We start from the raw sequence: 26,071 nt of genomic DNA, 5'->3' as shown, positions 1-26,071 counted from the left end.
GGAGAATTTATTCATCTAAATTCAGTTTGTCTTAAATTCTAGTCTCTTCCCCGGGCACAGAAAGCTTCTGTTCCACTTCCTCAGGTGAATGAGTGAATTACATCTAAAGCCTCAATACACTTACCGCACACGTAAGGCTTCTCTGGAGTGAACATCTGGTGGCCGTACTTACACCTAAAGCTTCACACCCACATTGTACACATCTTCCAAGTGAGCCCTCTGGTGGGAGAGAAATTCTGAATGGTCACTAAAGTCATCCCCACACTGTTAATACCAATGTGTTGTCTAGGATTTATTCCACCAATGAGCCTCACCTACACTCCTTACACCGAGAGCTTCTGTCTCCCAAGTGTGATGACAGCTGACTTGGAGCTCAAGGTTCACTCAGTTCTGACCCCTGTGAGGTTTCCCACCTGAGTGTATAGTTGGGTGTTTGATGAGAATACATGCTGCTGGTCTCCTGAGTGGGTCCTCTGCTGTGTGAGGAGATGGGACTTCTTAATGAAACATGACCAACGCTACTTACACACATGTGGCTTCTTGAGCATATTATCTTAAATACAAGGAGCACTGAATATACCTATACCTTATCCACATGACTTTTTTTTAAAAGCCCCATCCGCCCACCTCCACATAGTTTCATAAACAAGTTTAAATAGTGAAAAAATTTCCAGCGACACTGATATATGTTTGGGAGCTTTATATGAAATAATTATATACCCAGCAAACATCCCAGTCTAGATAAAGTCCAAAATCCCATACTAGTCCATAAATCCCTCTTCAGACTCATGCAATCGTGCAGAAAGCAGCAAGATCACAGGCTGGTAGGTGAAAAGTCTGGTAGATCCAATGGCAGTGAACACATCTCCAGGGCTCTGGTTGCCATCAGTGTGGCTCAAAATGGCTCTTCAACAAGACAGTGAAGTGGATAGTGTGTGGCCCACCTCCGGGGAGAGTGAGGGTCCCTTTGGTGTTTGATGAGAGTTCACTTTTGGCTGAAGCCTAGCCCAAAGTCTTTGCGCACATTTGGCTTGTCCCTTGAGTGTGTCCTCTGCTGTTTGATAAACTATGGCTTTCAGGAAAAGCTTCATGTGGTTTCTCCCTTAAATGTGTGCTCTGGTGTCTGATCAGATTTGTCTTTTGGCTGAAGCCTCACCCACACTCCTTGTACACATGTGGCTTCTCAGCTGATTGAGTCATCTGGTGTCTGTTGAGATCTTTTTCTTGATTGAAGCTTCGCCCACACTCCTTGCACACATGTGGCTTCTTCCCTGAGTGTCTCCTCTGGTGGTTGATGAGCTTTGACTTCCAGTGACATTCTAGCCTACACTCCTTACACAAGTGCTTTCTCCCATGAGTGCATCCTCTGGTGACAAGTTTGAGTTTTGACTGTTTCCCAAAGCCTCGCCCACAGTCCTTACCCATGTAAGGTTTCTCCCCTGTGTGAGTCCTCGCGTGACTGATGAGATTTCTCCTTAGCCTAAAGCCTTGACCACACGTGGCTTCTCCCCTGAGTGTATCCTCTGATGCATGCTGAGAGTTGTCTTTCGGCTAAACCCTCGCCCACATTCCTTACATACATAAGGTCTCTCACCTGTGTGTGTCCTCAGGTGTCTGATGAGAGTTGACTTTCGGCTAAAGGACCTCTCACACTCTTTGCACACGTGTGGCTTTTCCCCTGAGTGTATCCTCTGGTGATTGATGAGATCTCCCTTCAAACCAAAGCCTCGCCCACACTCCTTACACACAAATGGTTTCTCCCCTAAGTGTGTCCTCTGGTGTCTGCTGAGATATAACTTTTGACTAAAGTCTCGCCCACACTCCTGACACCTGTAAGGTTTTTCCCCTGAGTGTGTCCTTTGATGTAAGATGAGACTTGACTTGGCACTAAAGCCGCGCCCACATTCCTGACACTTGAAAGGTTTCTCACCTGTGTGTGTTCTCTCATGTCTGATGAGATGTGACTTTCTTCTAAAGCCTCGCCCACATTCCTTACACACATGTGGTTTCTCTCCTGAGAGTAACCTCTGGTGTATGATAAAAGATGACTTACATTTAAAGCCTCGCCCACATTCCTTACACACATATGGTTTCTCCCCTGAGTGGACCCTCTGGTGTATGGTGAGCAATGACTTCCAAAGAAAGCTGCGTCCACATTCCTGACACACATATGGTTTGTCCCCAGAATGTCTCCTCAGGTGTACAAGCAGACATGATTTGGAGGCAAACCCTCGCCCACACTCCTTACACACATGTGGTTTCTCCTCTGAGTGTATCCTCTGGTGGTTGGTGAGCTGTGACTTCCAGTCGAAGCCTCGTCCACATTCCTTACACAGGTAAGGTTTCTTACTTGAGTGTTTGCATTGGTGTTTGATCACATATGATTTCTGATTAACACCTCGCCCACACTCTTTGCTCACACGTAGCTTCTCCCCTGAGTGTATACTTTGTTGCTGAAGGAGACAGGGTTTCTGGGTAAGGCCTTGGCAACACTCACTGTCTAAATGTGGCTTCTCCTGGGAAAGAGCCTTCTGATTTGTGAAATTTGATTTCAAGCTGCAGTCTGGCTCATCTTGTCTACAAGGAATTACCCCAAATCTTGAGGTTGCTAATCTCTTCGAACCCTTGTCTGATTCCACAGAGCTTTTTTCCCTTTGGGCGGAGTCGGCCTTCATTCCTACCACTGTGTTGTGTTTTCTGGGGCTTGATGACTGTCCCCGGGCAGAACTGGAGAATGCTCTTGAGGACTCTCTCTCCCCTGTGCTCACACACAAGGACTTGGAGACTTCTCTGTCCCGCCCTTGCGCGTTTTCATTTCTGCAGTTCTCATCAGAAACCTGATGCTCGGGCTGCCCTGCGCTGGAATCCTCTGAATGGAAGTGACTCTGTGCACACAAGTCCGGGAAGATCTGACGCACATGCTGCCTGAGGAATTGTACACAGGAGAAGGCTAGGAGGCAGGAGGAGTAGTACATTTGTGACGTTGGTTCTGTAGGAGAGAGAGAATCCCATGAATAGAGCACGAGCAGTGGTGCATTCTCTCCAGACAGACAGCATCTCCCTGCTGGAGTCCCAGGAAAACCTTCTCTTTCACTCGCGCGCTCTCTCTGTCTCACTCACACAAACATGCATTCAACAAGTAGCTGAAAGGGCGACGGTTCCAAAGACAGGCCTAAAGATTTCTTGGCAATCTGTATCTAGAAGGCCATAAATCCCGGGAAGTGTTCTAATTATGCGTTCACTAAGAGTTGGCATACTCTTGATGGCACTAACAATGCTCCTACACACATATTAGCCATTCACGATAAGTCCAACACAATGTTTCCCACTAATGGGTCACTTGGTTTCCATTTTTATCAATCAGCCTACTGACTGCAATCCAGGACTCTAGGTGGGGCCGTGGTTAAAGCCCTGGGCTGCAATCCAAACACATGATGGCTCAACTTAGCAAAAGCTCAAAGGGAGAATGCTGTGGAAGTGTGCTTCTACAGAATTGGACAGCCTGGGAAGCCCAGCTTGTGCTCGGCAAACAGCTTCTCCTACAGTAGGCCTTGTCCTTCTCCTAGAAACCTCTAAGCCTAGGGCACGCACAATGACCTACTCGGATACTTGTTATTCCTTGGAAATAAGAGTTCCTCTATGACCTATGTGGAAATCTCCATGGCTTTTCTTTTGATAAAGTGGGAATGACAAACTACAAAGCCACTCTATCTGGTGGACTTCAAATATGGGAGAGAGTCTATGTGTGAAAATGGCAGAGGGGTATTTGCAGCACTTGCATATGCCCACCTTTGAGTGAATGATGATCAGGATCAGCCCAAAGCTGATGAACATGCAGGGCAGTCAAGTCAGCCCTACCTCCAACCTCCAACTGATTCATGAATTCTGAGAGTAGCCATCTTCCTCATGGTACAATTGACCTTTGTTCTCGGGCTGGTAATTCATTGCAACGAGTACAGAGAACTCGCAGATCAGTATTAGCGTTAGGTGGTGGATTCAAAGACAGGCTCGGCAGAGCCTCCCTGCTTCAGTGCAGCAGCTCTCTTAGCTCCTCTCCACTGTGTGGGTGTCCCGTCAGCTGCCAGAGGAAAATATGTTTTGGACCTGTGAACGTCCTCACTAACGTGCATGCACATGGCCCATGTCAGACTTGGAACTGTTGTCTCTGTCACCACTGGGCTGTTTCCAAGTCTCTCACGGTCTCTACTTTTAAGGCTCTTTTACAGGATCCCTCTCCCTTTTTACTTCTCCCCTTTTTCCTGTGTTGCTTCCTCTCTGGAAAAATACCCCTCGGTGAGGCTGTCAGCTTACCGACAGCATCGACTGAACTCACAGTAACACCATTTAGAGACTCGGGGACTGTAAACCTTTATGGGAGCAGACAGCCTCACCTCATCTTTATCCAGAGGCGTGGTTGGTGGGTTTGCACTGCTGACCCTGTGGGTAGAAAAATTCTGAAACTACAGTGCCACCAGGGTTTCTTGCTCCCACAGGTAAATTCCTAAGAGTACCACCAATCTTCTGTGGAAACACTCCAATTGCTCAGGAGCTGTAGAAACTTCCTTAACAGTACGTTAAGAGCAGCACATAATAGTTTATGACCAAAAAGAAAAGATCAAGCCATGCTGTTGAACAACTTGGCTTGTAAATGAAACACGTAACGGTAGATGAGTATGTATACATGTACAGGATGGGACATGCACAAACATGTCTCTTCATATGTATTCCTCTATGTATGAATACATACAAGCAGCACACAACTGTGGAAACATCCTAGACATGACTGGATTGGTTCACCTGAGTAAAGAGGTTAAAAGTTGTCCCCATCGTAAGGGGACAACTGAGTCACTCAACAGGTATAAGATAGTTCATCAACACAAAGTGACACGAAAGTACTCAAGCACAGAAGAACAAGTACAACCCGAGTCCACTGCGGTAAGGCCAAATAGCACAATGGGCTTAGAGGAAAAGTAATCAAATTCATAATTCCTGGGTCAGGTATTCTGGCAGGAGTCAAAACACACTCAAGGATACATACGTTATACAACAATAATCAATATCACAATAAGAAGTAGCAGATGGCATTCGGGAAATGTTTTGAAACTGGCAACTTCTGTATAAGTCTGCTTGATAGAACTGATTTATGATTGTTATAGTATCTGTAATAACCCAATAAAATGATTAATAAAAAATAAAAAGATGATGTTCAGAACCCAGGTTTGCTGAGGTAGCGCCAGGGCTCATTCTTTGGCACAGAGTAGGTCACCAATAAATATGTGCAGAGGTAAAAAAGAGAAAACAGCGCATCCTCACCTACAGAAAGCAGATTCCTGTAAATCTCCAGCATCACGTCTCTGTACAGGGTCTTCTGCTCAGAGCTCAGTGTCTTCCATTCTGCCTCCGAGAAAAGCACGGTGACATCCTGGATTGTAACTGGCTTCTAGAATGAATAAGGAATCAATGCAGCAAAACACCATCAGTTTTCACCACCAGAGTTTCCTGAGAGCTCTGAAGAATCTGCATCTGGGGAACTTCAGCTAGTTCCTCCAGCAAGTACCCCAGACTTGTCACAAAAGCGATCCAGGACCACAGAATTAGAGGAGTAACCCTTGGACAGGTAGGAAGTCCTTTGGGATCAAGTGGGATGCTCTCAACTGTCCTCTGAACTCAAAAGAATTACTTCTAATCAGGCAATGAGGTCACAAACATCTTCTAGGAACAACCAAAGAGCAGTGATCCATCAGCTAATGGCCCTCGGTTTTCACAAGAAGATTTAACTGGTGACCCTCAAGAATGTACATCTGAAGATGTTCACCAAATTCTTGCCAGTGACTGGAGACCTGGGTCTGTGAGCAGCAAATGGTTGGTGTCAAAAGAGGGTCAGGACAAAGGAGGGCAGAGGCATGTGTGACCTTGGGTGCAGTGCTGGGTTTTCCTTCTCCTTACTTAATCTGGAGGTCAGATGTAGGTTCCATGGATTTTTCCCATGGAGCCCAGGACAGCTACCAAATTTGAAGCCGAGATGCAGAAGGAAAGAGAGTCTAACTCTACATTTGTGGCCAGCAATGCAAGGGAGGGTGTTGTTGAATCTATGTCGCAATCTGAAAGACCATACCTTTAAACTGATTAGATCTGACATAGTTCTAGTTCTAAGTGGATATAATCGGAGAAGGGAGAAGATGAAGCTTTTTACTCCTGTAAAAGACTGACGGAATCGGTAACCCACAGGGGCTGTTCTCTGTCCCGTAGGGTTGCTGTGAGCTGGAACGGACTCGGTGACGGTGAGTGTGAGTTGCTGAGAATCAATGAAAGCACTCCTGTGCGGGCAGCTGGTGCCAGAAGGGAACGGGAATGTGGCAAAGTGGACAGTGTGGTATTTCATATTTGTTGGTGCTGGATCATACTCCTGGCACTAAGACAGCCTGGTATAGATGCCTGTTGACGCTCTATCACAGTACCTACAAATTCTATTGTTATTAAGCGATTTCTACTGTTTCAAAAGGTAATTAAAAGTGGAAAAGGAAAAAAAATGGAAAAGGATGCCAGTGTATAGGTCCTAGGATGCGGAGTACACAGATGCATAGTATATTTTAAGGTGCTCTGGAGGGGGAGTAAGATACTACCTCAAGGTCAGTAATTCAAAACCACAAGATACTCCAAGGGAGAAAGATCAGGTTTTCAAAACAAAGTCTCAGATAGATACAGGGATAGTTTGACACGGTCCAGTAAGATCACTACAAATAGCTATAAACTCAAGGTCAATGATGTAGGTTTTCCAGTAGTGCAATTTACTTAGTAGTACTTTGAAAAACAAAATAATCTCAGTTAAAAAAAAATTTCTTCGTAGAGTTCCCTGGATTCCTAATATTAATATTTCTCAACAATAAAAATAAAACGCACAAAAGAGCAATAAGCTACATAGCACAAAATGTATAAAGGTTGGTTGCCTTTTCTTATCTTAAGACGGGAGAAGAAAGGCCTACTCTCTGGAAATGAATCAACACTTCACAAAAATGCGATGATCCCAACTCACCAGTATTTGCTGCTGCTTCTGCTTTTTCTCTTGGGGCCAGTCATTATCATGAGAAGACAAACCTAAGTGCACAAGAGAAGTCGTGAGAAAGAATACCCTGTATAATCTGTCAGTAGTTCTGATATGGGAGGGGGAAATGCACCCACTTTAGTAAGCTGTGGCTTACTCTAACTCTAGTAAGGGTTCTCACCTGAATCTGCAGCCTAGGTCCCCTCTTCACCTCCCAGACCCTGAGCAACTCTCACCTTCTGTGAGCTTCTTCATGGCGTCCATATCTTCCCTGTTCCTTCAAGCCAAGGTCTTCCAGGTCTGCTCTGAGTATAAGGACCTGAACATGCAGAGTCACAGTGCAGTGGCGGCCTGGAAATGGAGTATGTTTTTTTGTTTTTTCGGGTAAACCAAGTTTGTTTTGCTTTTTAAGTAGTGTTCTTAAAAGCACTACAGCTTGGTATAAATGATGTAAATTAGTGTAAGTAATTTCAAAAGCCAGATTTCTGTTTTATTTTGAATGTGATGTTAAAAAGATGCAGCCTAGAGGGACCACACTTCAACCGAGTGTCCCAAGGTGTGAATGCAACCTTCTGGTGTGGAGTAGGCAAGCAGTGGAGATGTCTGGGGGCCTGTCCCCAGGACCAGATACTAAGTGGATGCCTGCCCCCAGAAGAATTTATTTCAAAGGATGGCATTGAATCTGCAGCTCTGGGAGAGGGACATATATGATCGGAGCACATGGGAGCAGATGACGGGAGGGGGAGGAAAGAATGGAACACATCCTGGCCCACCAGGCCCTGTGGACGATCACCCCAATTGGAGCAGCCAGTCGACAGAGAGGACCACATGGTCAGCCCCACTATGAGACATGACGGCCCTGACTGACCCATGGCCCTGTGGGGGACAGCACAGGAGACAGTGTGGAATTTTCACCCGACCTCATTCCACCACACCGAGGCAAAGCAATGGGGGAGTGCAGCGGAGCAGCAAGGGAATGGAGCGGCAAGGTCCCCGGGAATGCTGAAGGTGCACTTTGGGGCCAGGGCGTGGTCTCCCAACAGACTGGACTGGAAATCACTCCTAAAGGCCAACAAATGATCCTTGAACCAACTACAAGCTTTTCTTTCTTGTTGTGTTTTGTCTTGTTGTCAGTGGTTTGTTGTTGTTTTGTTGTATATTGTTGCTTGGTTTTGCGCTGTCTTCTTTTTGTGCATGTTATTATCTATGTAGGTCTGTCTAAATGAGATTGGCTGGATGAACAAGCTGGAGGAAAAACAAAGGGACCGTCAATTCCCAGGGGAAATGGGATAGGGGGAGGTGGGGGGTAAAGAAGTGGTGGTAACAAACCCAGGGAACAGGGAACAACAAGTGATCCAAATTGGTGGTGATGTGTGTGTGGCAGACCTGGTGGGACATGACCAAGGGTAATATAACAGTGGTATTGCTGAAACCCAGGTGGGGAAGGAGAATGATAGTGGGACAGGAGGAAAGTCAAGGGAAATAGAGGAAAGAGCTGGGAGGCAAAGGCCATTTATAGAGATCTGGACAAAGACATGTACATATGCAAATATATATACATATGAGGATGGGAATAGATGGATGGGCCTATATTTATAGGTTTAGTATTAAGGTGGCGGAAAGTCATTGGGCTTCTACTCAAGTACTCACTCAATGCAAGAATGCTTTCTTCTATTAAATTGGCATTCTATGATGCTCACCCTCCAGACACAACCGCTGAACACAAAGAGGGTGAATAAGCAAATGTGGTGAAGAAAGCTGATGGTGCCCGGCTATCAAAAGAGATAGCGCCTGGAGTCCTAGAGGCTTGAAGATAAACAAGCAGCCATCTAGATAAGAAGCAACCAAGCCCACATGGAAGAACACACCAGCCTGTGTGATCTGGAGGTTTCGAAGGGATCAGTTATCAGGCATCGAAGAACAAAAAAATCGTATCATGGGGTGCACATCTCCATGATACGATCTCTGAGGACAAACGGTGCATAAGCAAATGTGGAGAAGAAAGCTGATGATGCCCGGATATCAAAAAAAGATAGTCTTAAAGACTTGAAGGTAAACAATCAACCATCTAGCTCAGAAGCAACAAAGCCCACATGGAAAAAAGCACACCAGCCTGTGCGATAACGAGGTGTTGAAGGGATCAGGTATAAGGCATCATCAGAACCAAAAAAAAAAAAAATCTTACCATAGTGAATTAGGGGGGGAGTGCAGAGTGGAGACCCAAAACCCATGTGTCAGCCACTGGAGATCCCCATGCAGAGGGGTCTACGGGAGGAGATGAGCCAGTCAGGGTGCTCTGTAGCACCGAAGAAGAATACACCTTTCCTCCAGTTCCTAAATGTTTCCTCCCTTCCCTCCCCGACACTCACATGATCCAAATTGTACCTTGCAAGGCTGGATAGAGCAGAAGATGTACACTGGTGCAGGTAGGAGCTGGAGGCACAGGGAATCCAGGGGAGATGATATACCTTCATGACCAGGGGTGTGAGTGGTGATACTGGGAGGGTAACGGGAGAGTGGGCTGGAAAGAGGGAACCGATTATAAGGATCTACATATGACTTCCTTCCTGGGGAACGGACAACAGAAAAGGGGGTGATAGGAGACAAACACAGGGAAAGATATGACAAAATAATAATTTATTTGTAACTTATCAAGGGCTCATGAGGGAGGGGATAGCGGGGAGGGAGGGGGAAAAAAGAGGACCTGATGCTAAGGGCTTAAGTAGAGAGCAAATGCTTTGAAAATGATGAGGGCAATGAATGTACAGATGTGCTATACACAATTGGTGTATGTATGGACTGTCCTAAGAGTTGTATGAGCCCCTAATAAAATGATTTTTTTTTAAAGATGCAGCCTATTCTAACGGGATAAATATTTTAACCATTTCACTTCGAGTTAATGAAGACTCGCAAATGAGCAACACTCCTCATTGAGGAAAACAAAAAGCTGGTGTCAACAAGCGACAGCACACACACAAAAGAACTATGTAATAATAACTAAAGGTGTTCCCATATTTTCTGAAGTCGCTTTACAATGGGATGATATGCACATGATCTTGCTGCAAACTTGTCATAAATACTGTAATACATGTAGTCTAGACTAACAGTTCAGTCCAAGAGGTGCTAAATTCAGATGATGCAGCACTAGGAGTATGGTTTTTTTCAATGGCAACTTCACCCCACTGACTGCTTAAAACAAGGCCTGGTTCCTGTGGATTCCAACTCACAGCAACCCTCGAGGACCTTACAAGGTTTCTGGGACTGGATTCTTTATAGAAGCCATGTGTCTCCTCTTTTGCCAGCAGGGCATTCGGTGAGTTCCTAGCCACTCAGGTATTAGCCAAAGCTCCCAGGGGTCTTGTGGCCTAGGAGACCCACCAGTAACTCACAGCCATAGAGGACTATTCTCTTCAAACCATTTTAACAGGGAACTCTGCACCACAATGACCATCCCTAGAGGCAGTGCCCGCAGCCTTCAAACAACTGGTCTGCACCCCACTTCCACAGGGAACTCTGGGGGCCAATATGTGTCTCATATGCACAGATGTCTGCTGAGCTCTTTCTTATATAAACTAGTACTGGGAATTCAACAGATTTTTCAGAGTTGATCTTATTTGCCTCTGTGGGTTTACTAGACTGAACTCTTCATGCGAGGAGAAAGCCTCATCTTTCTCATGGAGGTGGCTGTTGCTTTCATTTGCTGACCTTGTGGTCAGCAGCCCAAACTATCCCTCACTATGTCACCAGGGTTCCCTGAGTTTGGCTTTTTGGTTTCAAAGTGCTGTTGGCCTGCCCTGCTAACCTGTCTCAATAGTAACAAAATGAGGTTTACCAATGCTTTCTCCTCCCCATCCCAATGCTATTCAAAGGTAGCTAGATTAGGGATAAAGGGGGTTGTCTCCACCGACTGCCTAGTGAGACAAAAATTAGCTGTCCTTGACACAATAAAGGGTTGGAATGGACTCAGGCACTGCGGTAGTTACATAATCAGTTGTCAGTTTGAGTGGTCAATCAGTTGTCACTCTTAAGAGTGAAGGGGTGGAGGTTAGCCTGTTGATCAGATGGAAGCTTGATGACCTACTCCCTTTGGAGGCACGAAGGCGATAAATATCTCATTGGAAGAGGGACACACACTCACTCCCTGTGAGACATTCTTCTTGACAAGCCACATGGAGACAGGCTGATGGCAGGCAGAGCTTCGGCGCTGGAGAAGCCAGGTGAAGAAGCCTGCCAGTGCTGAGATCCTTACAATGCCACTGGATCCACACGACTCCCCACCCACTGTCCTGTGATTGTCCTGCATTCGAAATCATTGAATGAGTGTGAAAGAGGAATTTATAGATTGGAATCGGACATATGGGCTAATGCCGAGACCACTTTCAACCATGGGCCTTGACAAAGCGCATGGAGGAGGAGCATTCAAAGAAGGCTCCACCAAGGAAGTCCCTTCTGTGAACCCTTTGGAATTATTGGCCTGTTATCGTTGATAATTGTAGCTGCTCTCTGGTTCTGGGTAATTGTGATCACTTCCCCTTCTAGCAAACAACCGATGTCAACTGAGAAATATTCCCCAGAAGGTGAGATTACTCCCCTTCCTATGCCTTTGAAAGATCCATGTCCTGATTGCGTGCAGAGAGTATTGTATAATAAAACTAGAAACTGGAAGCCAGAAACCCCCCTTAAGGAATTTATGTTAGATCTTGAGCAGGCTGGGCTATTGCAACAGAAACCCACGGAAATCCCAGAGGCTCGTTTGGAAGCTTTTGTGCAAGACTCTAAAAAAAGTTTATCATCCTCTACCCACGGTTTTTCCATTTCCTTATACTGGTTACCGCATAGGGGGGCAGAATATGGCATCCCCCTCCAGGAAATAACCCAAAGAGAAATGGAGTTCCTGACCCTGATTTACCTTATATGAGCTCTTATCATGAAAATGGACCCTTTTCGTCCCTGGCTGCCTGAGCGTTCTGTGCCATCATGAATGACACAGTAACCATCCGGACCAGGAAGTTCATGACCAACTGACTACTTCAGCGAAAACAAATGGTCATTGATGTCCTTCACCCTGGAAAAGCAACAGTGCCTAAGACAGAAATTCGTGAAAAACTAGCCAAAATGTACAAGACCACACCAGATGTCATTTTTGTATTTGGATTTAGAACCCATTTTGGTGGTGGCAAGACAACTGGCTGCGGCATGATTTACGATTCTTTGGATTATGCAAAGAAAAATGAACCTAAACACAGACTTGCAAGACATGGTCTGTATGAGAAGAAAAAGACCTCCAGGAAGCAACGCAAGGAGCGCAAGAACAGACTGAAGAGAGTCAGGGGGACTGCAAAGGCCAGCGTGGGTGCTGGCAAAAAGAAAGAATAAAGCATCTATAGTGACTTGATCTGCACTGGTTATGTGGATTTTTCACCAGAGAATTAATAAACTATAAAATCTTAAAAAAAAAAAAAAAAAAGAAAGAAAATGGCTTAAGACTGATTAGCAAAGAAGGTGTAAAAGTTCCTCTTAGTAGTTCGAATTTTATGGAAAGGTTAGCAAGAGGAGGGGCCCCCGTGGTGTTTGAAGTCCACTGAAGCAAAGCTACCTATTGTGAGGCAACTCATGCCTTGGTACAGAAAGGCTTTGGAGAGTTTAATTTATGGGAACTTAGTGGAAAAGAAAGAACAAGTGAAAACCCTAGAAGAACAGCTTGAGAAGGAACAGAAAGAACAGCCAAAGCCTTTCAAGCAATTTTTGTGTTTGACAATAAATGCATCAATGCTTTACTGATTTCATAGTAACAATGTGCCCTAGTTGGATAAAGTGTGCTCAGTTAATTGCTTAGGGAAATTTTGCCTTTTACTTTTTATAAGATTAAATAAAATATTAATAGATATAATAATTTTGTTAGAAGGTTATGTCTATCACCCTTGTGGTTGAGACAGTTTTAGTTTCAAGATGTACTAATTTTTAACAAAGAACCATGATGTGTATCTGATCGAGAGTAAAGATATGTGATTATGTAACTTGTTACGGTTTTGTGGCCTAAGAATTTCCTGATGTATGACCTGAGGCCATAAGCTTTAAACCAAGAAAAAGAATATAAGTTGAAGCTTTGCATGAATAAAATTGGAACAGTCACCTGCAACCTTTGAGTCCTGTGGTTTCTGTCTCCCAATCGCCAACGCCGTGACTCACCTTGACGGACCCCTGGACCTTGCTGCAGCTGGACTGCGGCAGGCTAATGTCCAATCTATGGACTTGATCTGTACTGGGCCGGAATGTTTTCTCAATAATCAATTGCTCGTGTGTGTGTGTGTGTGTGTGTGTGTGTGTCTTTCTTATAAACGTGTGTCTATGAATTTCTCTGTCTACCTGTACTAACACAGGCATACATTAAGCCACCTATGGGAAAATCCAGAACTGGGTATGCACTGACCCAGGCCAACTAGGCCCAGATGGGAAATCTAGAGCAAAGTAGGCACCAGCTACATGACAACCCACAGGTGGGCCTTAACTCACACTATGGTCAGTCAATATCCTCAACCACGCCTCCCCAGTCAGTCGGGACAGGCAGGTATAAATACCAGACCAAAGGCAAGCCATTTCCTTCTGGGTTCCTATGCTCTCTTGCAAATTGGAGGCTGGGGGCACACATCCGCCCCAGTGCCCTCTCTGGGCTTTCTCTCTCTCAGGGCAGTCTCTTGGGATTTCCTTCTCTTGGTTCTGAGATCCTGTTCCTGTACTCCTTTCACATGGTTTTTCGCTCTTGCCCCAGCCGTACCTCCACTGTTCACCTGTCTCTTCCAGTAGTCATCAGATTAAAAATGACACCTAGCCGAAATTGCCATCCTCAGGATCACTAATGTCCAGGTCACCTCAACTCCATTTACCATGTGCCCCTATGTGGATGAAAACCCCTCCAAGAGAGCAGGATGGATACGGACTCAAAGCCCTTCGTGTCCATTTATCAGCAGGAGGACTGTCTCCACCCAGTGTCCCCAAATGATTTGGGTCCATACTCCTTCAATGGGGAAGGGCAGATGGGTAGATTAAGGATAAAGGGGGTTGTCTCCACCAAATGCCTACCCTAAACGAAAATTAACTAGCCATGCCACTACAAAGGGGTTGCAAAGGAAATCAGGCACAAAGTGGACACCTATGGGGGCAGTGCAAGGCAGACCATGCTTGGACCCTGGGACACAACAGGTCACACAGGTGTGCCTGCCTCTAATTAGCCACTAATCCATCCAAAACTGAGCACTTTGCAGACTATGACTCCCCTAGACACAGGTGGGAAATTTGCCTGATACACACACTAGCCATTAGCAATATGACATCACACAGGTGCACCTGAACTCAGACAGTACCCTCATCTACACCCCTCTAAGTAGCGAGATGGGATAAAAGCAGGGCCTGAGAGCAGTGGGTTGCTTGGTTCTGCACACTTGGCTCTGCACTCTGGTTTCGTGCTCCTGTACCAGTACTACTTTCATGTGGCTTTCACAGTCCTGAAGTGGGCGTCTTTAGTCATGAACTCCCCTGGGGTCCTCACTCGGCCTGCACGCTTTCCAGAGATAGCTTATACTTTTGAGAATACAATACCTGAAACTTCCCTTTCCCTCGTGTGTTGGACAGGGTTCTCTAGAGAGACAAACCAGATTGCTAGTAATTATATATTTATAAAGGTAGATATATAATACAAGAAATGAACCGTTAAATTATATACAGATAGATCATACAAGAAATTAACAGTTAAATTATAAAACAGTGAGACACTAGCAGTCCTTTAAGGCTTGAGAGCCGCCAGTTGCCAGTCCCCTTCTGTAGAGAGAGCTGGGCTATACATACCCAGGCAGCAAACAGCAAGGCAGGTCCCCAACTGTCATCAACTGTCGGTCCCCAGCTCGAGATGAACACTCCAATCGTGTGGGCTCAAAGGGACCTCAACTTACAGCGACACAGTCCACAGGCTAGACATCCCACAGGTAGTGAGTGTACCCCTTTAAACTGAGGCACACAACAAGCAAGGCGAGGCTCACCGAGCCATTTATCCCTCTGCCCTTCAGTTAATCCTACTTGTGTTTATCAGCCAGGCTGGCACAATAAACTATCGCAATCCACCCCTTGCCAACCTGGCACCTGTACACAATTCTTGAGCCGTATAATTTCCAGATATTAATGAAATCACACTTATACTTATCATCAATGATCTATCATACATATAAATGAAAACACACTGAGTCAAATTATATCTGATATATCGTACTTGAACAAAGGAAATATATGCAATAATCACATACAAAGAAAATACATTGACAATTACAAGCCTCGCTTTTGCAATTGATCACGTGGTCGTAATTGATAGGTAGAACTACCTTCTACTGCTACCCATTCTGTATTACCTTTGCCCTCAGCAAGCACCTCTGCTGGTTGTGGTTTTTGGCCTGGCGGGGTGACGCAGACCTTCATTCCTGAGGGGTCTGGGTCATTATAAGTCCTGTTAGGATTGGGCTGCTGTAAGTTACCATTTACTTTAATCACAGGGCATGGTAACACTAAGAGTCGGCCTATGGGATCTCCTGGATTCCAGACATATTCTTCTTTACCTCCATTATGTAGGACCAGTCCAATTTCTCCTTGGTAGTCAGGCTCAATCACCCCTCTTAGTACGGTGACACTCTTCCTGACCTGTTGATCCAAAGGCATGAGAAGTCCAAAGTGCCCAGGGGGCATTCTCAGCGCTGCCAGTTCAGTGGAATTCGTGCTGTGTTTCCAGGTGGGAGAGTTCCTTCCTTCGGGACCAGGACCTCCAGGCCTGAGGAACACAGGGTTGCTGGGACAGGAAGCAAAAATGCTGCAAGGGGATCACTAGGAGTAATAGTGAGTGGTGCCACTCCAGCTTCCACCCCTTGGTTCCTGGACCCATGAATTCTGGCTATTGGAGACACAGCACCATATGTTGGCCGCTGGTTTAGAGCGTATACAGCTTCCTGGAGAACATTGCCCCAGCCCCGCAAGTTGTTGCCACCTAGTTGGCGCCGTAATTGCCGCACTGTATTTGCTGTAAAGTGAGTTCCTTGATCTGAAGCAATGCTATGTGGGATGCCATGCCGGTGGATGAGGCATTCTGTAAGTCCACGAATAGTAGTTTTGGCAGAAGCATCACGTGCAGGGAAGGCAAGTCCATATCCAGAGTAGGTGTCTATTCCAGTAAGAACAAAACGCTGGCCCCTCCATGATGGAAGTGGTCCTATGTAATCAACCTGCCACCAAGTTACGGGTTGATCTCCCCGAGGAATTGTCCCATATCTTGGACAAATGTTGGCTTCTGTTGCTGGCAAATGGGACACTCAGCAGTGGCAGTGGCCAAGTCAGCCTCGGTGAGTGGAAGTCCATGTTGCTGTGCCCATGCATAACCTCCATCCCTGCCGCCATGTCCACTTTGTTCGTGTGCCCACTGGGTGATAACAGGAGTGGCAGAGGAAAGAGGAAGACCAGTCTCCACAGCGCATGTCATCTTATCCACTTGATTATTAAAGTCCTCCTCTTCAGAGGTAATCCTTTAGTGAGCGTTCACGTGAGATGCAATTAACTTTACTTTCTTGGCCCATTCAGAGAGGTCTATCCACATACCTCTTCCCCACACCTCCTTGTCACCAATGTTCCAATCATGGTCCTCCCAATTCCCTGACCATCCAGCCAAGCCCTTAGCCACAGCCCATGAATCAGTACACAGTCTCACATCTGGCCATTTTTCCTCATATGCAAACTGAGCGGCCAGGTACACTGCTCGAAGTTCTGCCCATTGGGAAGAGTTCCCTTCACCACTGTCCTTTAGGGAGATCCCAGAAAGGGGCTGTAGTGCTGCTGCTGTCCACTTACGAGTGGCACCTGCATATCGTGCAGAGCCATCCGAAAACCAAGCATGACTTTTTTGGTCTTCACTTAAAGTATGGTAAGGAACTCCCCAGGAGGCCATAGGTGCAGACTGAGAGAAAGGAGGTAATGTGACAGGAGTGGAGACTGTGGGCATTTGGGCCACTTCTTCATGTAGCTTTCTTGTTCCTTCTGGTCCTGCTTTGGCCCGATCTCGTATATACCACTTCCATTTAACAATGGAGTGTTGCTGCGCACGTCCAACTTTATGATTACGTGGGTCAGACAATACCCAGTTCATGATAGGAAATTCAGGCCGCATGGTGACTTGGTGGCCCATGGTGAGGCGTTCATGGTGTGGCCCAGTAATAGGCCAACAGCTGTTTTTCAAAGGGGGGGGTAGTTGTTTGCAGAGGATGGCAAGACTTTACTCCAAAATCCCAATGGTCTACGCTGTGATTCACCAATAGGGCTCTGCCAAAGACTCCACACTGCATCTTTATCTACAACTGACACCTCTAGCACCATTGGGTCAGCTGGATCCTATGGTCCCAGTGGCAAAGCAGCTTGCACGGCAGCCTGAACTTGTTGAAGAGCCTTTTCTTGTTCTGGGCTCCACTCAAAAACGGAGGCTTTTCGTGTCACTTGATAAATAGGTCGAAGTAGAACACCCAAGTGAGGAATATGTTGCCTCCAAAATCCGAAGAGGCCCACTAGGCGTTGTGCCTCTTTTTAAGTCGTTGGGGGAGCTAAATGTAATAGCTTATCTTTCACTTTAGTAGGAATATCTCGACATGCCCCACACCATTGGACCCCTAGAAATTTTCCTGATGTGGAGGGTACCTGAATCTTTGTTGGGTTAATTTCACAACCCCTTGGATGCAGATATTGTACCAATGAATCTAGAGTCTTTGATACATCCTCCTTAGTGGGTCCAATCAGCATAATGTCATCAATATAATGGACCAGTGTGACATTTTATGGTGGTCAAGGTCCCTTCGGACTAAATTATGGCACAGGGCAGAAGAGTTGATGTACCCCTGGGGGAGAGTTGTGAAAGTATATTGTTGCCCCTGCCAGGTGAAGGCAAACTGCTTCTGGTGGTCCTTTGAGACTGGTATTGAGAAGAAGGCATTAGCCAGATCAATAGCTGCATATCATGTACCATGAAAAGTATTAATTTGCTCAAGCAATGTAATCACATCTGGGACAGCAGCTGCAACTGGAGTCACTGCCTGGTTAAGTTTACGATAATCCACTGTCGTTCTCCAGGATCCATCTGTCTTCTTTACAGGCCAAATTGGTGAATTAAATAGGGATGTAGTAGGAATCACCACCCCTCCATCTTTCAAGTCTTTGATGGTGGCACTGATCTCTGCAATCCCTCCAGGAATGCGGTACTGCTTTTGGTTTACTATTTTCCTACGTAATGGCAATTCTAATGGTGTCCACTTGGCCTTTCCTACCATGACAGCCCTTATTCCACATTTTAGGGATCTGATATGGGGGGGGTTCTGCCAGTTACTAAGTATGTCTATTCCAATGATGCATTCTGGAACTGGGGAAATAACCACAGGATGGGTCCGGGGGCCCACTGGACCCACAGTGAGGCGTACTTGAGCTAAAACTCCATTGATAACTTGACCTCCATGAGCCCCCACTCTGATTGGTGGGCCCTCGAAACATTTTGGGTCTCCTGGAATTAGTGTCAGTTCTGAGCCGGTGTCTAGTAATCCCCGAAAAGTTTGATTAGTTCCTTTCCCCCTTGAACAGTCACTCTTGTGAAAGGCCACAGGTCCCTTTGGGGAAGGCTAGAAGAAAGACAAACAGTATAAACCTTCAGTGATGTAGCAGGGTCCTCCTTACAAGGGACCCGGCCTCCCCTTCATTCAAGGGGTTGTGGGTCTGTAAACTGGCTCAGGTCTGGGAATTGACTGCGCGATCGTGACTGTCTATTTGTGCTCTCCACCTGATCTACCATTCTTTTGCCTGTACAGATCACGTAAATATTTAGTAGGCTTCCCATCTATTTCATTCCTAGGGACACCGTTCCACACGAGACAGGTTGCTTTGATTATTATTGAAAACTTGTTGTCTATTTTAACCATGCCCACCCTGTCTCTGTTGATTTAGTGCTGACACCTGCCCTCTACCATCACGGGGACCAATCAGCCCAATTGTGGGCAAATGTCGGAGTTCGCTTAGGGCAGTGCCCACTGTTAATCCTGCTGCACATAAAATAGCAATTACAGGAGTCTTAAGAGATGCTGGGGCCCACTTCACAAACTTGTTCCTTATGGTTGTGGTAAAGGGTATGTCCTCAGGACACCCCCTTTTTGGGTCTATGGGAATATCTTGACAGATCCATTCTAACATACCAATTTCTCTAAGCTTTTGGTTGCCTTCCTCTACAGTGTACCAAGGTAGGTCAGGTACTTCAAGTTGGTCTAATCTAGGCCATCTGGCAGTCCATACTTCATTGAACCAACCAAATAAAGACTTAGATCCTTTTTTAGCCTGTCTCGCAGAGACATTGAAAGAAGAGTCTGTGCTTAGGGGTCCCAAATCCAGAAACTCAGACCGGCCTAATATTACATTTCGTGCACCAGTATCCCACACCCTTAGTAACCATTCCCAGGGGTATTCTCCAGGCTTTTGCTTGTACGTATTTGAGAACTCGAGCGGGTCTTTATGTGTGTAGCGGGCTTCTTCTTGGATAATCATCTCAACCTCACCTTTCGGAGGTTTCTGAGACTTCATTTTAGTGACAGGTCTAGCGGAAATAATGGGTGGTGAGGGTGTTTCCTGGGTGCTCTCAGCAATACCTTGCGAGGCATCTTCCTCAGGTAATGCTACTGATGCAGCCCCACCTGGCACATCAACTTGAATAGTTTGGCTAATCTGCTCAGGTGTTTCTAAGGGCTCAATATCCTCTTCTTCTGGATCATCAGCCCATATATTCCCATCCCATGTTTCAGGGTCCCAACTTTTCCCAATGAATGCCCTTACTTTGGTTTCAGACACTACTCTAGATCTGTAATTCAGCCACTCGTATAATGAGAATCTCTGGACCTGGTTCTCAGCAATGTCAGCTCTTTTACTCGAGGAGAGAAGGCTCTCCTTTGTAGCACAGATGGAAGTTTTCAAATCTGTTAGTCTGCACCTGAGGCGTGCTTTTGAGGCTCTGAGATCATCCCTCTCCTTAATCACACTTTCCATTGTACCATGGACCAGCCAACCAGCTTCCCTATACTTGTCATTATCACAAAACTCCTGGAAAATATCAAACATACGATCACCTAGAGCATCTCCTTTATCCAGCACGTCATCTACTTTAGGTGCTACTTCAGGTATTATCTTTGCTATTTCACACCATGGATTAGTAAGGGTAGCAGACGTATCCACGTCAAGACTAAATAGGTTGGAAAGCCAATTTAAGAAATCCGTATTTATACTTTATTTCTCTAGAAGCACTCCTGGTACCAAAAGGTAGATATATAATACAAGAAATGAACCGTTAAATTATATACAGATAGATCATACAAGAAATTAACAGTTAAATTATAAAACAGTGAGACACTAGCAGTCCTTTAAGGCTTGAGAGCCGCCAGTTGCCAGTCCCCTTCTGTAGAGAGAGCTGGGCTATATATACCCAGGCAGCAAACAGCAAGGCAGGTCCCCAACTATCATCAACTGTCGGTCCCCAGCTCCAGAGATGAACACTCCAATCGTGTGGGCTCAAAGGGACCTCAACTTACAGCGACACAGTCCACAGGCTAGACATCCCACAGGTAGTGAGTGTACCCCTTTAAACTGAGGCACACAACAAGCAAGGCGAGGCTCACCGAGCCATTTATCCCTCTGCCCTTCAGTTAATCCTACTTGTGTTTATCAGCCAGGCTGGCACAATAAACTATCGCACCTCATAAAAGTTACTTGGATTTACAAAAGTGCTTCTGCCACATGAATTCTTTAGCGTTGAGAAGCAAGCACAGAGGTAAACCATCTCAGAACCCTACCTAACGTTTTGACAGAGAGTATTCCTGTTTGTTTCCCAAATAGAACATGCTTGAATTTTAGGACTTCAGTCAGCTCTTTTCAATTCTATCACAAGGAAAATAGGGGCAAAGTCACAAGAAGAGGTCAGCCAGCCCTGCTAACTGCTCTCACATCTCTCCCACCTCTAAAATCTCTAGGAACATGCACACCTGGCAGCCTCTCCCACACACAGAATACGCCCTCCCAGCACCTACCTCTGCCAGCATCCAACAAGGTCTATCCAACCCTGCCTCAACTCAACCACCATCTGGGATGTCTCCAGCAAATACACAGGCACCTTCCTTTGCTTGTCCAAAGCCGCATCCCACCATGACCACCAATGCAGCACCAAGTAAGCGCTCTACACAGTAGCAACCCAGCTTAGTTTGAAGAACTCCATTTTGTTAAAATTGCCATCTCCTATAATCTCAACCGAGCTGTCCCTGACACCTCCCCAAAGCCTGCAAGATTCTGACCCATCCGCAGATACTCTTGCTGGATTAGCCCTCCTGATCTGTTCACAGACTTTTACCCACCCAGCCAAGTCCCCTAATACCTCCCACTAGCCAGCCTGCCAGATAAGCAAGGAATGTAGGAAGTCCTGACAGACCAGGACCCCCTCCCAATGTCCTGCCTGCCATATAAGCAAATGTTCCCTCCCAGTCTAGCCCAAGGCGTTGACTAAGGACCTACTTTGTTATTTTCTAGGCATTAGCTTGCTCTCAGCCAAGCTAGCTGTAATAAAAGGGTATTCTTTAAGTTTAAGAAAGTGGTGTGCTTTGATCTCCTCCAGTATGACACCACCTTAAAACTGCAGGGTTTGCTACCCTAGTCTCCACCACCCCCACCCCATCCCCACCCCCCACTCCAGGGACGGTAGTTCACGTGGTGCTGTCTGCACCGACCCCACAACCCAAAGACGACCGGAAACGCCTGCCCCGAGGAGCCCTCTCTATGCCCTTTGTCCCGGAGTCATCCCACCTAGGTGTTCCGCCCCTTCCCGGCTCGGAGCCCGAATTTGGAGCACGCCCAGTAGACTAGCCGGTCGGTCCGTGTTCTGCCTACCTAACAACCCCACCGCCTCAAACAAGAAATTCGAACTTCGCGCTCACTCTCCGCCCAACAACAGCCCAGGAGTCAGGGGCCACGGAGCGCCCGCAGCTGCAGGACCAGGCCGTCTCCCGCCTCCCCCGCCCCAGACACGCGTCCAGAGCAGCGCGCCTTCCCCAGAGCGGGATCCTGGAACCAGGGGACGTTGAGCCCCCAGAGCGCAGCTCCGGCCACCGCCCGAACCCTCCCCGTCCGACGCTGGGCCCACCTTCCCTGTTCCTCGTGACCGCGCGGGAAAAGTCACTCGGGCGTCGAGGACCCCGCGGCCGCGCTCGTCCGTCAGTCAGTCAGCGGCGCGGGCTTCCCGGGAGCCCGTCCGCACGGCGCTCAGGCTGCGGCTCCCTCGGCCGCCACTGAGCCGCCGCGGGGCAGGCGGGACGGGACAGGGTGGTCACTGCGTCCTCGGCTCCCGGTCCCGCCCTCAAAATACCTGCTCGTCACCCGCAGCCTCCGCTCCGCGAAGCCTCCCTTCCGCCTCACTCTGGAAAACGCGCGCCGGCAAGAAGCTCCAGGGGCGGCTCTCCGAGGACCCCGCCCCGCCCCTCGCCGCGTGATGACGTCGGAGGCCGGGCGCGGGCGCCCCCTAGCGCCGGCTGCCGAGTGTGGTCTCCACCACACTGTCTCCTGAAGTAGAACCCAGGGGGCTGCAGTCCCTGCTGGGGAAGCCCCCAGTGGGCCTGCCCTTGACTAAAGGGCAACAGGCTGGGAGGACAAAGCCCACTCTCACCGTCTCCGTCGAGGTTTACCCTCACCCCCAGGGCTTTCCTGTGATTGTGTTCCTCCTCCCTAAGTCCTCAAGGTCAGCTAAACTACCATAGTGCTCACAGGAAACAGAAGATTGCTATCAATGTAAAATATATACAAAATCTGTGAGATGGTAAATTTAATCGTTCCCGAAAGTTAGATATATTCAAATAATTAGTTTAGTTATTTTTCTTAAAAGATCCTTTTATTGGGGTTCTTACAGCTCTTATAACAATCCATACCTCAAATGTATCATGCATATTTGTACATATGTTGCCATCATTATTTTCTAAACATTTACTTTCCATTTGAATCCTAAAGAATTAGATTTTTTAACTAGTAATCAACAAATATATACTTTTAAATTCAGTCCGGCATGAACATTAGTATGCAATAGATCCAAAACCAAAGAACCAAACTTATTGCCATCAAATCGGTGCTGACTCTACAGGACAGGGTAGAATTGCCCTTGTGAGTTTCCCAGAGAACTGCTCTTTGTGAGACTAGGCCAGTGGTTCTCAAACTGTGGGTCGTGACCCCTTTGGACAAGGAATGACCCTTTCACAGGAGACACCTGATTCATAACTGGCAAAATTACAATTATAAAGTAGCAATGAAAATAATTTGTCTTTAGGTTGGTCACCACAACATGAGGAAGTGTATTAAATAAAGGGTTGCAGCTTTAGGAAGGTTGGGAACCACTGGACTAGAAAGTCTCCCCCACCGTGCCAGAACAGCTGGTGTTTTCAAACTGCGTACTTTCTGGTTAGCAGCCCAGTGTACATATACTATGTCACCAGGCACAGTAGTACATAAGAAACTTTTTAAAAAGTGAAGCTTTTTTTATTTCAAAGAAAAACTGGTTTACTTTTTAAATAAAATGTAGAAAAGTAATGCAATGACACACCTGAAAAATCTGTTTTTGGAAATTAATATACACAGTCAGAAAGGCGTTTTTGCCGGTCCCAGGGTAGTCCTGGTGTGGCAGTGGGTTTTTTTGTTTTGTTTTGTTTTGTCTTTAGGGAATAGTAGCATTAAATTTTTTACAGCACTGGGTTTCTTTGGAAATGCATATATGAATGTATATTATTATTATTATTATTGTTACGAAGTTCTGTTCCCTGGCTGTCATCTACTAGGGAACTAGCAAGCTCCCAACCCATGTGATTTGTTAGTGTCCAAAGATAAGCCTAGCTCACAAACACACACACACAGCAGCAAAGAGTTAAGCTGCAGTTTTATTAAAACAGAGTCACTTAAAAGGGGGAAAAGCTCATCCTTCTTGCGAGATGAAAAGGGACCACCTTAAGCAGAGTTGAGAGGCACTTTGCTCTGAGAGGTAAGCAGGTCCCTCCTCTCCAGCTGAGATGGGGAAGTTGTCTCTGAGAACCAGAAGGTTCTTATATGGCATTTTCAAATGGGAGGGGGTTGTCCCTCTGCAGATGGTCAAGCAACTTTCTAATTTATTCCTCAGACTGTCTTGGGTCCCATGGATTATTTCAGTTTTATTTGGGTGGCTGCTATGCGTCCGTGAAGTATCAGGATTTTCACTAGGCTTCAAGTGTAAGGTATTTTCAAAGCCAATTCTCACAGAGTCCTTAGTTCACCTTTCACAGGGTCCTTTGTTAATCCCGTTAACAGACAGGGGATAGGACCCTGTTCTGCCCCTGTCAATTATTAGTCAAAAGATCTAATTTATTCTTTGAATAGTCTAGTTTCCAGATAAAGGGCAGATTAGATTTACCAACCGCATGGACACTAAAGATGAGTGATGCTCTGGCATTTCTCAGCTCTTAACTGACAAGTCAAACTCCATGGAGAATCATGTAGACAGAACTTACTGCCTATTTTGTACTTAGCCTAACTGCCTACTGTACGTGTTTTGTTCGTCATCCCAGCATTCCAGGATTTTTTTGGTCCTTTTTCTTGCCTTTTTACATTGCTCCAGAAGAGACAAGGTATCTGGCTAATTTGTCCTGGAGGGTCATTTGAGACTATTTACCCAAAGCATCATTAAGACATCCAAGGAGATAGTTCAAGCATCATAAATGTCACTGTGATTTATTTGATTGCTGTAATAAATATTTATGCATTACGATGGTCAATTTTACATAAAAAGACCATTTTAATGGTTTTCATTGCTAATGGGGGCCTTGTAAATGTTCCAACTTTCCTAGAGCCTTAATTAACTTTTAACTTGATACCTTTTCAAATTAGTGTTTGCCTTCCTAGACATAAAAGGTGAGTGTATCATATGAAAGTAGTAAAAGATAGCATCTTGGCATGGCAAACCCACATGAAAGAATGTCCATTTCCCACAACTTCCCTCACAAGACTAAAGAAGCCCTGGTGGCATAATGAGTTAGTTATATGTCCGGCAGGCTGCTGACCACTAAGTCAGCAGTTCTAAACCACCAGCCAACCTCTGGATGAAAGATGAGATTTTTCTACTCCTTGTAAAACATTACACTCTTAGGACCCAGGAACAGTTCTATTCTGTCTTATCAGCTTGCTCGGAGTTAATATTGATTCAGTGGCAATGAGTTGGGGTTTTTTCCTTTGCTTTTGAGTGGCAGGAGGGGAGACCTTACAGAGCAGGTTGCTGGGGGTGGGGTGGGGACTACTGAGGTCAGCTCCTGCATTTACTGCTTGGCAGGCATATCAGCAGAGAGTCAGAAGCAGTCCTTTAGTCAGGATTGTGAGGGGTGTGGAGAATTTCGTATTTCCAAAGAATTCATCACTTCTTGAGACTCTGCTGCTTGTCCTGGACATGGAGACCCAGTGATACTCAAATAAGAGATCAGCTTTGTGGCATGAAGTGTAGGATGCCTAGCCTATTGTGTGGCTTCTGTTCCTGCATCTGATCTCACAGCTGATGATCTTCTTCCTGCCTGGGCCATTCTTGGGACGGTAGCCTCGTCTGGGCCAAGTGAGCCCCACTCTGCCAGGTCCAGGCCCAATGGGGGGAAGCCCTTGCTCACTGACTCCCAGAGGACTGGTGGTACCTTCCCAGCAAAAATGACTATGATTTTATGACTGCTGATAGTTTGGGGAGACTGAAGAGTGCCTCCTGGAGTCAGGTGGCCAGGGTAAAAGTGCTCCCTGGAAGGTTCTTTCTGTCCCAGTCTCGATAGATGCTCACTGCTTCTCAGCACTCCACTCTCTGTGCCCCTGAGTCTATGTCCCCTCCAACAGCACTACTGGCTGTGTCTCCTCTCCGACGGAACTGCCCACATCTCAGGAGGGTCAGCGAATTGTGTGTGAATG

General features: G+C 46.3%; 1 protein-coding gene and 1 pseudogene across 1 annotated transcript; one reads left to right on the top strand and one right to left on the bottom strand.

Moving 5' to 3' along the window:
- Positions 1-1,334: 1,334 nt before the first annotated feature.
- On the bottom strand, positions 1,335-22,576 carry LOC142423204 (uncharacterized). Its single transcript, XM_075528421.1, has 5 exons — positions 22,491-22,576; positions 7,279-7,393; positions 7,034-7,095; positions 5,314-5,440; positions 1,335-2,989 (listed from the first exon to the last, which is right to left on the bottom strand). The coding sequence occupies exons 2-5, from the start codon at positions 7,304-7,306 to the stop codon at positions 1,476-1,478; spliced, it is 1,731 nt and encodes a 576-aa protein (XP_075384536.1). The 5' UTR covers positions 7,307-7,393; positions 22,491-22,576; the 3' UTR covers positions 1,335-1,475.
- On the top strand, positions 12,005-12,436 carry LOC142423205 (small ribosomal subunit protein eS24 pseudogene; annotated as a pseudogene).
- Positions 22,577-26,071: the final 3,495 nt, after the last annotated feature.

This window comes from Tenrec ecaudatus, chromosome 12 (assembly GCF_050624435.1).
Source record: "Tenrec ecaudatus isolate mTenEca1 chromosome 12, mTenEca1.hap1, whole genome shotgun sequence".
NCBI classification, from domain to species: domain Eukaryota; kingdom Metazoa; phylum Chordata; class Mammalia; order Afrosoricida; family Tenrecidae; genus Tenrec; species Tenrec ecaudatus.
This window is presented reverse-complemented; position numbering and strand designations above follow the sequence as displayed.

Coding starts and splice junctions, on each gene's coding strand:
- LOC142423204 (XM_075528421.1), bottom strand. CDS start 7,306: ATGGACGCCATGAAGAAGCTCACAGAAG. Junction 7,096..7,278: donor CATGAAGAAGCTCACAGAAG/GTGAGAGTTGCT, acceptor TTGTGCACTTAG/GTTTGTCTTCTCATGATAAT. Junction 5,441..7,033: donor AGAAGCAGCAGCAAATACTG/GTGAGTTGGGAT, acceptor TATTCATTCTAG/AAGCCAGTTACAATCCAGGA.